The sequence below is a fragment of the Pelodiscus sinensis genome, chromosome 7 (assembly GCF_052426305.1).
Source record: "Pelodiscus sinensis isolate ZL-2025 chromosome 7, ASM5242630v1, whole genome shotgun sequence".
Lineage (NCBI taxonomy): Eukaryota > Metazoa > Chordata > Testudines > Trionychidae > Pelodiscus > Pelodiscus sinensis.
Window position 1 is genome coordinate 19159853 of NC_143058.1, and position 16372 is coordinate 19176224.

The following is a 16372-nucleotide window of genomic DNA, read 5'->3' on the forward strand; positions in this document are numbered from 1 at the left end:
GAAATAGCAGCTCAGTCTGCCTCATATCACTTCATGGCTTGGTAATCTCCCTGCCTGATAGCAGTGACAGACTATACAATCCTCTGACTGCTCCAGCTCTATTCCTATCCCCATTCCAACTCCAGCCTTGTTCCCAGTTCTGTTCTTGCTTTGTTCTAACCTCCTCTTGAATCTTGACTCTGGTTCCAACCTTTGGTTCCGAGTCCTGACCTGGCTGACACCACAATGCCCACTAGGTCAGATTGCTACCACTCCAGACACCAGGTCTGACCTGCCACATTCTGAATTCTGATAAATACCAATCATCATCAAAGCATTGCAATGAAGCACCAAGTGCTCCAATGCCTTCGCAAGTGAAATAGCTAAACTTAAGAGTGAAAGCACAGCTTTTGACACCAGTTTCTTGCTGATCTCACTTGACTGTTAGTGCTAACTGACTTGTAAAATCCAATGGTAATACTCTGCCACTTGCAAATATTTTAGTTTATTTTTTATGTTGGACATATTTCATCATTGCAAGGAAGGGTGCAAATGTTTTGAATAATTACAACCATCTGGACTAGAGATCTCGATGAGCAATCAAGTCACTTGTTGGCATTTTCCAGACATCAGAAAGAGCAACCTTCCTTGCCCAAGAAAGACATTTTATAATTGCATCAACAGATAAGAAAGCAAGATAGCTTGACTGTAACGGGGAAACTGATGTTAAGTTAATTTTCTTTCTTTAGATCACATAAGAATTTGGTAGAGCCTGAAATAAACCCATTTTGTCTAATTCCCAGTCTTGTGCCCAAGACTACATGTGCTTTCCTAGATGCCAGATTATGTGAATTGCATGTACTATTACAGGCATTCTCTGAACAAATCACAACAGACTTTTTTTGGGAAAGAATAAGAAACTTTACTCACCCAGTGTCAGTTTTGTTCTGAATGATGCTGATATCACCTGGACAGAGTTCTGGAATCCATTTCTCCAACTCATCAATCCAAGGGTACCGAAGAGATGAAGGGACTACTATTAAGAGAGGCCATTCCTCTTTATAGTAATAAGAAATGGCAATTGCTTGGATTGTCTTCCCCAGCCCCATCTAAAAAAGACAAAGAGAAAAAATAAAGTCATTATCTGCATTTGAAAGATGAATATGAATTGCACACCTTTCAAAACAGCCCTAAGTGGATGGATTAAAAAAATGGCTTGGGGAAAAACAGACCTGGAAAGGAAGAAAGGGGGAGAAAGGACAAGCTAATGCGTTGTGGAAAGAAGCTGCAAAGTATGGTTTTCAATTCATGAATATAAATTCAAAATAAATTAGCCAAAAGTTCTTGGGGCCTGATCCAAAGCACATTAAAACTGACAGAAATGCTCCAAGTGAGTTCAATAGGCTTTGGAGAAGGTTCATCATGAATTTAGTAGAGGAGGGGAGGCCAAAAATCTTCACCATTTTGACATACCAAAAGACCCAAAGAAAATATATGGAGCAATTGGACAATTCTTCCAGATGTTTTCACTTCCACTTATGGAAATGAGTTTTCTATATAATGCTCAAATTGTATTTGATTGTTTTACATGGAATAATATCTAATCAGTATGCAGATAATATTTTTCTTTACATTGTAAAAATTAGAAGATGAAATAGGTAGGAAAACAATTTATTGTAAACTATATTTAAGAGAAATAGAGTTACAAATATGTTCTCAAGTTTGAGGTTTTTTTGCAAACAAGTAGAGATATACATCTATAACATGTATTTTAGATGCACAGTGCAACAGTCTGAGCTTTTATTTAGATTTGTCACATCAATACCGTAGAAGTTTACAGAAACATTTTAAAATTACTATTTAAAATTTTCCTTTTAATAAGCTGGCTATTGAAATGTACTCCCATTTTGTAGATCACAATACGTTCTTTCTAGATGATGACTCAGTTAATAATTCTGAAAAAAAACAAACAAAATTCAAACTTTGACAATGCAGTTATGAGAACTCTATCTATAGCAGCTCTTCAATAGATTTGGGGCAATTCCTTTGAAGTTCACAAGAAACTTATTAATTATGGAGTAATGTCAGAAAAGGGAGAATAACATGTCTTTAATTCAATTTGTTGAAGTCCTTCCTATTCTCTCATCCCACAAAGGGAGAGTCCATAACAGCAAGCATATTTGCTCACCTACTGGAGGCAAGTAGTAAAGAATGGACTGCAAATATTTTATACTAGCAGAAATACCAAGCATCGCCTGGGGAAAATATAGTAAAAAGCATGATAAATGAACTACATCAATTACATTAACATAGCATATTGTACTGGAAATACTTTTCTCTTATATATTACTTTAAAAAATTAACATAACTTAATTCGTAGCCAGAAAGAAAGGATCTCATAGTTGCAGTTTATGTGACACGCTTAACAGAAGAGTCCAGCAAATGCCTATGATCAGGCGCTACTAAAAGCTAATTATCAGTGGGTCCAATTGAGGCTCTGGAGGAACTGGGGAAACCGATTTTGAGATATAACCAATCCAGTTATTTAAGTTAGAAAATCAGTAATGTCTGTTCAAAATTTTGTGTTTCTAGCTCTTACCGTTTCGGAGATCTTTCAGGACAAACAAACAAACAAACAAACAAACAAACAAACAAACAAACTTTCAGAAATATTTATAAGGAGATATAACAATCCAGCCCCTATATCTCAGTCTAAAATCAAGTAAAAAAAATTCAAATTTAAGCAACTGTAAGAAAAAGGGAGGAAGACTTGATTGAAGAATAGAAAGAAAGTTACTACTAAGTAGTTTTTCCTTTCTCAAATGCCTTCTTCTCCCACAATAAAAATATTTAAAAAACAATAAACTGTTGTAGTGAAATGGGTTTACTTGACGAGCCTAGTTTGAACTCTTTTGGTTAAGAGCCATTTAGAGAGGGTGGGGTAAACAGAGGGATGGCTCCATCAGACGATATTTGATGAAGGAATGAATACTGGAACAAGTGCTATATGCTTGATAATATCATCTCAGTCTTATCTTCCTAGAAGGGGGCTCATGTCTCTTACTGGCCATAGTAATCTATAGGTTTTCCTGCTTGCTAGTATGCCTTACAAATATAGCCCTTGATCCAATAGAAGAAAGTGCTCTTGATGGCTCACAATCCTTTTAGGATCCTAGAAATAACATTTTAAGCTTTCAATATATTTGAGTGTAATTTAAATATTATGTAAAACCTCTTCTGGAGTAGAAACACTGACAGATAAAGATGACAAGCAGACATTTGATTAACATGAAATTACTAGTTTTTAACAGAAGTTACAGAGGTAAATGTAATGCAAGCTAAACTTAAACATTAGGTAAATCAATAATTAATTAGAGTTCAATCTTGGCATAGCTAGCTGTTACGGTGTATGCACATGGGGTCCCTTGGAGGGAGGATACTTAGGGGTGTGAACACTGCTTGGTCAGCTGCCAAATCATCAGCAATCTCTCTTTGTCTGTGGAAATCCATCCTCAGTATAGGGTAGTACAGCACCGTAGCTAAAGTTAATAGGGTAGCTTTTAGGTCAGGGGAGTACAGCTTAATAGCCAGACTCAATAAGGAGTAGCTCTTGGTACAGGGCAGCACAGCCGAACGACCAAAGTCAATATGGGGTAAACCCTTTAAGTCACTGACTTTGCCTAAGTGGTGGGACTGCAGCCACCCCAGTAGAGGGACCCAGGTCTACCACACTCCACCAGGTCCCAACCCAGAGCCCTGAGAGTGACAGAGTGTTCTACCACTTGCTCAGCAGGGACTTCGACTGAAACACGCTGAGCTTGCCTGGGTGAGATACACCACTCCGACACCCTGTCTGGGTCACTTCCTACAAGCACTTGTGCAGATCCATTCCATTCTATTCCATTGGTCTCTGGATCCTCCATTTCCCCGGCAGCCATCCTCCCTGGGAATCTTCTGGCGCTGGTAGCTAGAGGCAGTCACCTGGGTCTCTGATTAGCATGGCTCTGCTGGAGGTCCTTCTCAGACTGAGCTGTGCTACTACCTTTTATGCTGTGCCAGCATTTGGAGCATTTCAGGTCTGTGTGAAGGGCCGAGACTTCCTCTGCCCATAGTGTTTTAACTCCACCTGATTCAGTGCGGGATATGCACAGCCCGTCACACAAGTCAACAAAATGGCATGTTACTTTCATGAGAAGAGGCTCAGAGGTCCCATACTATACCAGGGATTCAAAATGAGGCCCATGTAACTCACAGTAGGTAAACTTTGGTAGGGTGGAAAAAGGTAAAGGCTCAATGTTAGGAACTTTCATGAAAAAGCACAAAAATATGGCATTGTAAGGATAAAAATCCCAACTCAAATGAGCCACCAACATTGGAGATAGTAATAATACCACCTACTTGTCATATAGTACTTTACATCAGTAGATTTCAGTACATTAAAAGGAGGTAAGAGATGGCAGATGTGAATTCCTAAGGTCTTGAATTTAAGGCTCACATTAAAAATACCAAAATATTTGAATATTTTCTGAAGGAACAATTAAGATAAATCATTGTAATGACCTGGGAATATACTCTTCAGATCCATGGCAAGATATTTTGACCAACCAAGGAAGAGACTGGCCCCCAAAATATTCTGCTTGGATTTCCCATGGATTGAACACATTGTGCAACAACACTTCAGAAGTTTAATCAGTGCTATGTGAATAGCCACAGTAAAGACATGATCAGCTCAGATATGTATCTCACATGACCTTCTTATCAATAAGCTAGGGAAACAGAATACAGATGGGGTTACTATAAGGTGGGTGTATAACTGGCTGAATAACTGTTCTCTGAGTGTAGTTATTAACGGTTCACAATCATGGGGACAGGCATAACAAGTGGGGTTCCACAGGGGTCTGTTTTGGGACTGGTGCTGTTCAGTATTTTCATCAATGATTTAGATATTGGTGTACTGTAGATAGTATGCTTATTGATTTTGCAGATGATACCAAGTTAGGAGGCGTTGGAGGATAGAGTCAAAATTCAAAATGTTCTGGAGAAACTAGAGAAATGGTCTGAGGTAAACAGGATGAAGTGTAACAAGGACAAATGCAAAGTACTCCACTTAGGAAGGAACAAACAATCAGTTTCACCCATACAGTCTGGGAAGTGATGGTCTAGGAAGGAGTACTGCAGAAAAGGACCTAAGGGTCATAGTGGACCACAAGCTAAACATGAGTCAACAGTGTGACGCTGTTGCAAAACACTCCAAACAAACAAACAAAAAAAAACAACCCATGATTCTGTGATGCATTAAGAGGAGTGTTGTGAGCAAGACACAGTAAGTTATTCTTCCACTCTACTCTGCGCTGATTAGGCCTCTATGGGAGTAGTGTGACCAGTTCTGGGCACCACATTTCAAGAAAGATGTGTAGAAACTGGAAAAGATTCAGAAAAGAGAAACAAAAATTATTCAAGGTCTAGAAAACATGACCTATGAGAGAAGACTGAAAGAAACTGGGCTTAATTTGGAAAAGAGAAGACTGAGGGGGACATGATAGCGATTTTCAAGCATCTAAAAGGAGGAGAGAAAAAAAATTGCTCTCCTTGGCCTCTGATGATGGGACAAGAAGTAATGGGCTCAAATTGCATCAAGGGAGATTTATGTTGGACATCACAACACTCCTAACTAGTAGGGACTGGCCAGGTAACTTCCCATGCAGAAGTGGGAACCTTTAAAACAATAGGAAATTAGCAGGTCTTGGTCTTTGGCTGGCTGGCATGGCACATCCAGGGGAATGAATGTCAGCCGACGGTCAGGGCTATACACCCGAGACTTTAACTGCTGAGACCGGGGTCCCTTGCAGCAGGCAACCTGGAGGAGTCTGATGGGTGCCCAATAACCTTACAGGGAGAGCTTATAACACCTTAGATTTCAGCTGCTAGAATTCGTAATTCCTTCGCAGCGGGCAGCCTTGGGGAAAGACTGAAAGGTGCCCCAGTGGATTCTGCCACCTGGGTGTGACACAAATCCAAACGCCCACGCTCTTCCTATACTGTGTGTGTACTATACACCCGAGACTTTAACTGCTGAGACCGGGGTCCTTTGCAGCGGGCAACCTGGAGGAGGTTGACGAGTGCCCCAATAAGTTTGCAGGGAGAGATTATTACACTTCAGATTTTAGCTGCTAGAATCTGTGATTCCTTTGCAGTGGGCAGCCTGGGGGAGGCTGAGAAGTGCCCCAACGGATCTGCCACCTGGGAGTGACACAAATCCAAACGCCGAAGCTCTCCCTATATCTGTCCCTTAAGACCGGCTGAAGTTCTTTTAAATTGTGCCTGGTTCTGTTACAGCAACTGAAGGAGTCAGGTTAAAGCTTAAACAGTTAACAGGTTTATTGAGGAAGCTTATAAATCATATGGTTGCAATGGCTATTGTTCTATTTCTTAACTTCTAGCAAAATATAGATCTTAAAAATGGTTACAAAGAAGATAAAGATAGGAAAAACAGAAATAATAGTACCAAGTAACAGCTTAACCTTTAAAGAGCTCAAAGTCTGTGTACACTTAAGACAGAGGACCACATCCAGGTACAATTTTTACCCCCTTCTGTGCCTCTCGACTCCAGCGTGTCAGGCCAGGGCCGGTCCCTCAATTCCTAGGAAAGACGGAAATGAGGTGGGCGTCCCCATAGAACCTCAGGAGGTCAAACACCTAACCCAACCAGCAGGTAGAGGGTAGAATGACACTCAAAGTGAGTGTGCTGCTGGTCCTATTTTTATACCCATGGGGTCACGTATTTCTCTTTCTTGTCTGTCATGCAAATGGTGCTGGTCTGTCTTTTGTGAGACCAGTTCTTACAAGGGAGTTGTGAACTTAATTTACACTTGTAAGAGAGATAACTAAATTGGAAGTACTGGGCATTCTTTTCTCAGTGGGAAATTCCTCTTCCAGGTACTGTGTGTGTGTTCGAATCAACATGGGTGCCAGCCGGGCATACTCGCATATCCTGATCTCGCATCAAAGCAGATCAAAGCTTAATGGCTATGCTGATTTTTTTATTGTTCCTTCTCTGTCCTATATGCTTCAGGAACCTCAGAGAGGCAAAATAAGATGGATGAGATGGGGGGCGGGGGGGCTGTCTGGCTACAATGAACCAGAGACCTGAGGGAAAGGGAAGGTCCCTGGTTTGAAGGCTTAGCTGGAAAAGGAACACTTTTAGAGTGAGTTTGTAATGAATTTGTAACAACTGTTTTTTCGTGTAGAATTAGCTAAGTGTTCTGTTACTTTAAGCTTGTAATCTACTTTGCTCTGCCTGTTCTCACATATTACCACTTAAATCCTACTGCCTGTACTTAATAAAATAACTTTTATCTACTATCAAGCCCAGTTTAAATAATTGTTACCGTGAGGAGGGGGGGACATTCAATGTGCACATCCTCCTTTCATTCCTAAAGGGGCTTACCCAAATAATTCCTGTTCCATGAGGAGTACAGATAGTTCGAACTACGTAGCCATTCCGAACTATCTAGCCCGTGCCGCGTGTAGCCGCGCGGCACGGGGTTCGCACTAGCCGGCTTTTAAAAATGGCGGCGCCGGCTTTATGCTAATGAAGCCCGGGAAATTCAAATCCCGGGCTTCATTAGCAAGTTTGGTATGCATACATTACCCCGCTAGTTCGAACTAGCGGGGTAGTGTAGACATACCCTTAGAGAATGGAAATATACGTCCTTGTCCTCCAAAGCTATTGACAGGCCTAAGGCAACAGTACACGGGCTGTTAATTTGTAATGGAATAGGATAGCAAAAATGAAATGAAATTTGGTGTTTCATATACAGACACATTATATCACAGAAAAGGAAGATAATAATCCCTCATCTACAAGTCTGGTGATATTACAAATGGAATAGCCACATTACTTCTGGGCAACGCAATTCCAGAAAGATATGAACAGAGAAATTGAAGAGGAGCAACACATTTGCGGGACTGATTTTTATTACAACAGTTTAAAAGAATGAAATATTCGTAATAGGGCTTGGCCAAATGACAAAGAGAGCAGAGGAATGTTATAATATTCTACAAGTATCTGAATGGTAAAGACACTAAAACTTAACAAGCATTTTTTCATCTTAAATACTGGGCAAAAGTTTAAAATCAATCCTCAATACTTACATGATCTAGAGCAGTTTTATAACCCTTATTTTATACATGGGAAAACTGAAGGAGGGTATCCCATGGAATATAACTAGGAAAACCAGGATGAAATATTCAATTAATCAATCAAGACTGAATCCCAGGAAACACTTACTTTTAGTAAGAATTCTTTTCCTGGGGAATAGTCTCCAAATGCAAGTGATTGAAGTACCACTTTCTGAGTGATTTAAAAACGGATTAGACAAATAACTTGAGAGTATACTGTTGGGAACATTCCTGCATTGGCTAATAGACATGGTTCTATGGAGCTGACATTTGATATAGGGATGTCAAAGACTAGTTGACTATCCGATAAGACTAGTTGATTAGTCGATATCAACCCCCTCCCCCCACAGCCTCTATGAGATAGAGGCAGCAAAGGGAGGGGAAGGGGTACTTCAAAGTGGCGCTGCCACTTTGAAACCCCAAAGCAGCCGCTGCACAGCTGATATGCAGATCAGCTGTGAGTAGGCTGCCCCTTTAAAACGCCTCCTCTGCACAATTCAAAAGGGCAGCCGTGGAGCCCAGGGTCAGCTGGGGGCTCCCCAGCTGATCCCGGTCTCCCCGTGGCATTTCCCCAGAACCCAGCATCAGCTGAGGACTCCCCAGCTGACCCCGTGCTCCATGGCAGCTTCCCCTTTGAAATGTGCAGAGGTGGCATTTTAGAGGGGAAGCTGCTGCGGAACCCGGAGTCAGTTGGGGACTCTCAGCTGACCCCGGGCTCACCGCAGCATTTCCCCACAACCCGGGATCAGCTGCGGACTCCCCAGCTGACTCGGATTCCAGGGAAGTGCCGCGTGGAACCCGGAGTCAGCAGGGGACTGAGAGTGGCTGTGAGTAGGGGACTGTCAGCAAGGGATTCCACAGTTCTGAAATGCGCAAGAGCCCCCGCTGGCCCCAGTCTGTACACAGAGTTCCACATTCCTCCATTTCAAAGGAGGAATGTGGAATTGCCTATCGACTAGTCGATGGAAATTCCATCGATTAGTCAATTAACCGCATTTTAAAATCCTTAATTTGACATGAAAAAGCTACTTGATGCCATTTTCTGAAATGAAAATATTTCTGAAATAGATTAGAGAATAGAAGAATGGTGTAAGGATTTGATGAAAATCTACAACAAAATATGCAATGAAGATGAATGATTGGTGTAAAAATCTTATAAAAAAGCCAAGAATAGATTTTATTTTTGGATTAGTGTTAATTTGGGAGCTCGTGGAAATGAAAACACTGCATAGGAATAACGAAGGTATATTAATTGGAAAGCACTTTCTTCAGTTATCAATGTAGAGTTTTTTAACACAGACAGTAAAAGTATAACAGCCTCAAGTATGCTAACAACACTGCTTTCATACCGCAAATCTTTCTAAAAAGGAGTATTTTTGATATCTAACTTTCTACGTGATTTCAATTTTTACTGCAATATACATAGATAATAATACTGTATTACATGAAGTATTGATTGCACAATTTATAAAGTGGACACCGAAGGGGAAAAATTAATGGTAGTGTAAATTATAAAAAATATTTTAACAATTGAAGTAAATGGAAGTTAAAGTTAAATTAGTAAGGAACACCGGTACAACAAATAAGATAAATTGAATGATAGCTCTTGTATTATAACTACAGGATAATTAAGACAAATCATAGATAATCCTCATTACAATTCTGAGTTAATAATTTTATTTATAGTACATGGTGCACATAATCTTAAATAAATTGGGTACCCCAAAGGTAGGCAATAAAAAGATAAATACAGAGGAGGACGTGAGTGAGTCAACTGGTTCACAGTATAAAGAAGAAAACCAGCACCAAAAGGTAAAGTACTGAACTATGTGCAAAGAAGAAACTGATTTTTTTAAATAATATCTTTCTTAAAGTAGTTTCTTCTTGAATTTTTAGCTATCTACCAGTAATTTAACATAGACAAAAACAAAAATCACACATAAGCCTCAAACCTGGAAAATTAATTTCTTTAGATTCCAATTGATGCACTTTGACTTCTACATGATTTTGGATCCAGTTATAGGATAGCTTCTTCCCAGAACACAATGCTGAAGTTGAGATTAATAGAAGTGCTTGAGCTGTAGCTCCTTCAATATAAATGTGATGGAGCTTGGTCACACTGCAAAGTACCTTTTGAATTCGTAAGTTCACAGAACCCTAAGGGGCCTCTCTCTCATGGCAAAGAAGCACCAGTGAAAGGGACCTAAAAATATTACTTGGCAAAACCTACTGGGATCCCAAGGGAGAGTAAATCTAACCATAAGATTTTGCACCTCTATCACTTTTATCACATGGACCCTTGCTATGGGCTGGAGAACGCCAGCAGCCCTATTCCCTATTTGATACACAAGTGCCCACATTTGTTCATCTTTCATTCTGGAAAAAGCAATTTCTCCCCATATTTTCTCCATAGCTTTTAAGATTAAAGTAGAGAGCCCTCTATTTATTGGGAGTGGGGTGTTAACTCACAGGATGGTCACAACGTTATATTTTAGAAACTCGAAGAAATTAAAATATAATTATGTGTATTTGAGTAATACAGTCATGACTAATGCCCCACCTCCACAAATGACTTAGCAAGCACAACCAACTATGACAAGCAAGAAAAAAAATCTGCTTTGACTTTATATGCTACTTTGAAGAAATAGGATGCAAATGATATGATAGGTTACTCAGTCAGTCAAGCGCATTATGCTGTATCACACAAAGAATTTACATTTTCTTAAGAAATCAAATAATCATTATTTCATTATCTGAGAATCATGTATTACTTTATTACATACATGCACTGCTGCATTGATAGATTCATATATGCAACTGTTTAAAACAGACATCACTTCGGTTTAAGAATGTTTATTTGTAGCTGAAGATTGTCACTGTGTAGATGCCTGACTTGGTTAAAAGTAAAATATATTTTAATGATTTTTCAGGAGAGGAGTGTTAACATCGCCAATAAGCAATTAAAATAGACCTTTAAAAACAGTTGGTTCATATCTTCTTTTAAACCAGGCAGTCTCAATCTCAACTTTTACTTACCTACTTTGACACTTTCATTGAATCTAATGAGCATAATAATAATACTTCTCTCATTCATACAACTTTACTCCCCCCAAAAGAGACATTCTTAACAAGGTTAACAGTAATAAAAGGGATATTATATAAGAAGATGGAAAAGAACTTACCTCATCAGCTATCATACACCTAAATGCAAAAAAAGGGAAATGTAAAGTAAGTAACAGAAAAAACACTTCAATTGCATTTATCTACAAATCTCATTTAAGAATTAAAAAGCAGATTAACTGTTTAAGAACAAAAACTAGCTTTTACTGTTATTGAAACCCCTCAGAGAGGGACTTATTAATATTGTAATAAACACTATGAGAATGATAGCTCTTCTAAAAACATTTATCAGATATATTTATGCTAAAGTTTAGTACAACATATTAAATTAGGTACAGTCTTGGCATTACATTAATGTGATATCCATCTATGTGTTCAATAGAAGCCCTGTATCTTCTATTTTAGTGTCTTTCACAGAGGATGAAGTGATGTTCTTCACTTCTTTCAGCTACATATTATTTATCTAGCTGTCAAAAAAATAAAAGGTATCTATGAATAGACGTAAATTACTTGTTCTGAAATTTCATCTAGACACTTTTAGAGTAGAAACAGAAGATGACTTCCACTTCCATATTCTGCAAACAAATCTTATCTTTATATATGTTACTAGAAGCCTTATCCAGTGTTGTTCGGGTCCTTCAAAGCAGAGGCCTCATGGTGTACGGGGTGCAGGAGTCAGGGCAAGGTGTTGGGAGGTATGAGAGCTCAGGGCAGAGGGGTAGGCATACAGGAGTCAGCGCAGGGATGTGGAGAAATCAGGGCAAGGGGCTGTGAGGGCTAACTGGGACTGCCCATGGTGTTGAGAACTGGCCTCTGCCCTGGTACCTCTTGGTGGGGGAGCAAGGGCTGCCATCAGGGGGAGTAGCATGGAGGATTAGAGATGTCAGGGCTTCTCGAGGGAGGGGCGGGGCAGCAAGGTCTGGCCACGGTCCCTGGCACAGCTCTGGGAAGTGGGGAGGGGTGTGGCACAGCCTGGCTCCAGCGCCTAGAGGTGCTTCTCCAGTGCATCAGGCCTGCTGGCTAGTAGGGCTCTTTCCCCCACTCCTCCACCCCCCGGTCCAATGCTGTGGCCAAGGGCTGGGGGGGATGAGGAAGGGGGAAAGAGAGTGGTTTGGGGTAGGGCGGCCATTTACCTGGGCCAGTGGCCAGCAATATGGAGAGCCCTGGACCCAACTGGCCACTTTGTAATGCAGAGTGACCACAGGAGGGTGGCCGCACAAGAACTATCCATCCAAACAGCCCTCCTCCATTTCTGTGTCATGGAAAACAATCGATTCCAGGCACATTCCACTTTCCTAGCACAATCAAACCCTGTCCTTCTTTAATTTAGGATAAGAGGACGCTGCATACTAAACTTGGTGCTCCTAACTCTTCCTGTTTAGGAGGAGCTCTTGAACACACACACACTCACAGACAGGAGGACGGACTCGGTACATACACAAACACAAATTCTCTAAGAATACAGATATAGATAATGTACATCAACTAGAATTTTTCCATTTCAGAATTCATCTATTTAGTGTTACTCTCAGTAATACCAGAACTAGCTTCAAAATCACAGCGAGAAATAGTATAGCCTACAATATTTGTCAGAGGCAGCAGCAGGTACGGGGGGGAGGGGAGGGCAGGAGAGGCCTCCTTGGAGCAGCCTGTTTGCGGCGGGCCTAGGTGTCAGGACAGGGGTTGGGCTGTGGGAGGGTTCAGTGCAGGAGATAGGGGTGCAGGAGTCAGGCCAGTGGGGTGGAGAAATAAAGGCAAGGGGCTGGGAGGGATCGCTGGGGCTTCCCACAGCAGTGAGGACCGGCCTCTGCCCCAGCTTCTCTTGGCACAGGCTCACCGCACAGGTAACAGGGGTTGCTGCTGCCCCGCACTGCTGGCTATGTATCAGAGGCAGCAGCATGGGGTGGCAGGAAAGAGCCTGACTGTATGGGGAGCTAGTTTTTAAACCTCTGATAGAGGCAGCAGTGCAGGGTAGTAGGGGGCTCTCCGGAAGAAGTTCTGGGAGCACATTAGCTTATGGCCCTGCCCCCAAGGACTACTGAATAGTCCCGTAACCGATAATATTTTGTGCAGTTACACAAGTATTCAATTAATCGCTATCTAACATCTCTACTATGAAACACCAGAGTTATGAATTGACTGGTCGACCACAAACTGTATTTTTCCGGTTCCAGACGCAATCAGGCAGCAGCAGAGATAAAAATTAAACAAGACAAACAGACCAGCTGTATTAAATCAATGTGCAGGTATAATTTTTTTGAAATAACCACCATAACGTATTGCTCAGAGTTATGAACTACCTTCATTTCTGACTATGTTTGTAACTGAGGTTATACTGTAGTCAGAGAAGTAATGATTTAGTCAGAAGCTCAAATTGAAGTTTTGATAGGACACTACAGATGAGATTCCAAAAGAGAAGTAAAATAGAATCAGAGAATGAGAGAACACTAGAACTGGAAGGAACCTCAAGAGGTCGAGTCCAATCCGCACTAGGCAATTTATTCCATTGTTTAACCACCCTGACAGTTAGGAACTTTTCCCTCGTGTCAACCTAAACCTCTCTTGCTGCAGTTTAAGTCCATTGCTTCTTGTCCTGTCCTCAGAGGCCAAAGAGAACAATTTTCTCCCTCCTCCTCGTGATACCCTTTTCAATACTTGAAAACAACTATCATGTTCCCTCTTAGTCTTCTCCTTTCAGATCTAAACAAGTTCAATTCTTTCAGTTTTCCCTCATAGGTCATGTTCTCTACACCAGTGTTTCTTAAACTTTTTAAGACCGAGGTCCACCAAAGGATCTTTTTGTTGAGCAAAAAGAAAAAAAATGCATCCTGTTAATGCATCCCAGAATCATGTTTGGTTTTTCTGCAACAGAATCACACTGTTGACTCATATTTAGCTTATGGTCCACTATGACCCTTAGATACCTTTCTGCAGTAATCCTCCCTAGACAGTCGCTTCCCATTCTGTATGTGTGAAACTGATTGTTTCTTCCTAAGTGGAGTACTTTGCATTTGTCCTTATTAAACTTTATCCTGTTTACCTCAGATCATTTCTCTAGTTTGTCTAGATCATTTTGAATTAAGACTTTATCCTCCAAAGCAGCTGCAAACCCTCCCAGCTTGGTATCATCTGCAAACTTAATAAGCATACTGTCTATGCCAATATCTAAATTGTTGATGAACATACTGAACAAAACCGGTCCCAAAACAAACCCCTACAGAATCCCACTTCTTATGCCCTTTCATCAAGATTGTGACTCACTCTCTCTCTCTCTGAGTAGTTATGAACCCTTCTTACAGTAGCTCCATGTAAGTTGTATTTGCCTAGTTTATTCATAAGACGATCATGCAAAACCATACCAAATGCCTTACTAAAGTCTAGGTATACCACATCCACACTTCTCCCTTTTCCCCAAGACTTGTTATCCTATCAAAGAAAGCTAACAAATTGGTTTGACATGATTTGTTTTTTACAAATCCATGCTGACTTATCACCTTATCATCTTCCAGTTGTCTGCAGATCAATTCCTTAATTACTTGCTCCATTGTTTTACCTAGCACAAAAGTTAAACTGACTGGTCTGTAGTTTCTTGGTTTGTTCTGATGGGCACTATATTTGCTCTTTTCCCAGTTTTCTTGAAACTCTCCCGTCTTCCATTATTTTTCAAAGATGATAGCTAACGGTTCAGATACTTCCTCCTCGAGTATTCTAGGATGCATTTCATTTGACACTGGTGTCTTGCAGACATCTAACTTTTCTAAATGATTTTTAACTAGTTCTTTTTTTATTTTATCTTCTAAACCTACTTCCTTCCCACTAGCATTCACTATGTTCGACATTCCTTTGTTTATCAGACTTCTTGGTGAAGATCGAAACAAAGAAGTCATAAGCACCTCTGCCATTTCTTTTATTGTTTTCTTTTATTGTTTCTCCCTCCCCACTGAGCAATAGGCCTACCTTGTCCCTACTCTTGCTTCTAATATACTTATACAGAATCTTCTACCCTTTATGTCTGTAGCTATTTTGAGCTCGTTTTGTGCCTTTGCCTTTCTAATCTTCCCCCCGCATGCCTGTATTGTTTCTTCTTATTCACCCTTTGTAATTTGTTCTAGTTTCCACTTTTTATATAATTCCTTTTTAATTTTTAGATCATGCAAGATCTCCTGGTTAAGCCAAGGCAGTCTTTTGCCATAGTTTCTATCTTCCCTACCCAGAATAGCTTGCTTTTGGGCCCTTAATAATATCCCTTTGAAAAACTGCCAACTCTTTTCAGTTGTTTTTCCTCTTAGTCTTGCTTCCCATGGGACCTTACCTAGCAGCTCTGAGTTTACCAAAACCTGCCTTCCTGAAATCCACTGTCTCTATTTTATTGTTCTCCCTTCTACCATTCCTTAGAATCATGAACTCTATGATTTCAGGATGACATTCACCCAACCTGCCTTCCACTTTCAAATTCCCAACCGGTTCCTCCCTATTTGTTAAAATCAAATCTAGAACAGCTTCCCCCAGTAGCATTTTCAACCTTCTGAAATAAAAAATTATCTTCAGTGCAGTCCAAGAACTTATTGGATAGTCTATGTCAGTTTTCCAACATATGTCTGGATGGCTGACATCCCCCATCACCACGAAATCCTGCGCTTGGGATGATTTTGTTAGTTGTTTAAAAAAAAGCCTCTTCCACTTCTTCTACCTAGGTAGGTGATCTATAGTAGACCCCTAGCATGACATCACCCTTGTTTTTTTACCCCTTTTAACCTAACTCAGAGACTCTCAACACTTGTGTCTCCTATCTCCATCTCCACCTCAGTCCAAATGTATACATTTTTCATACATAAGGCAACACCACCTCCCTGTTAACCTCACCTATCCTTCCTAAGCTATACCTTTTACACTAATATCTAATCATGTGTATTATCCCACCAAGTCTCTGTGATACCAACTATGTCATAATTGTGTTTGTTTATGAGCACTTCAAGTTTTTACTGCTTATTACACATACTACTTGCATTTGTATATAGGCATCTAAGATACTGATTTGATTTTGCCTCCCAGTTCAGCCTTGTCCCTCCTTTTTCTCTGGTATTATAGCCCT

General features: G+C 40.4%; 1 protein-coding gene across 3 annotated transcripts in view; it reads right to left on the minus strand.

The window, feature by feature from the left end:
- The window catches only part of ZRANB3 (zinc finger RANBP2-type containing 3), a 123948-nt gene that overhangs the window by 71928 nt on the left and 35648 nt on the right, over positions 1-16372 (minus strand). For 2 of the 3 annotated variants that reach the window (XM_075933286.2, XM_089779710.1), the window contains exons 3-4: positions 11343-11361; positions 910-1088 (exon numbers count right to left, since the gene is read on the minus strand). In XM_075933286.2, the coding sequence (XP_075789401.2) occupies positions 910-1088; positions 11343-11361 (198 nt within the window). Of the gene's footprint in view, positions 1-909; positions 1089-5256; positions 5750-11342; positions 11362-16372 lie in introns of those variants that run through there. The other variant, XM_089779711.1, reaches the window with a different exon arrangement.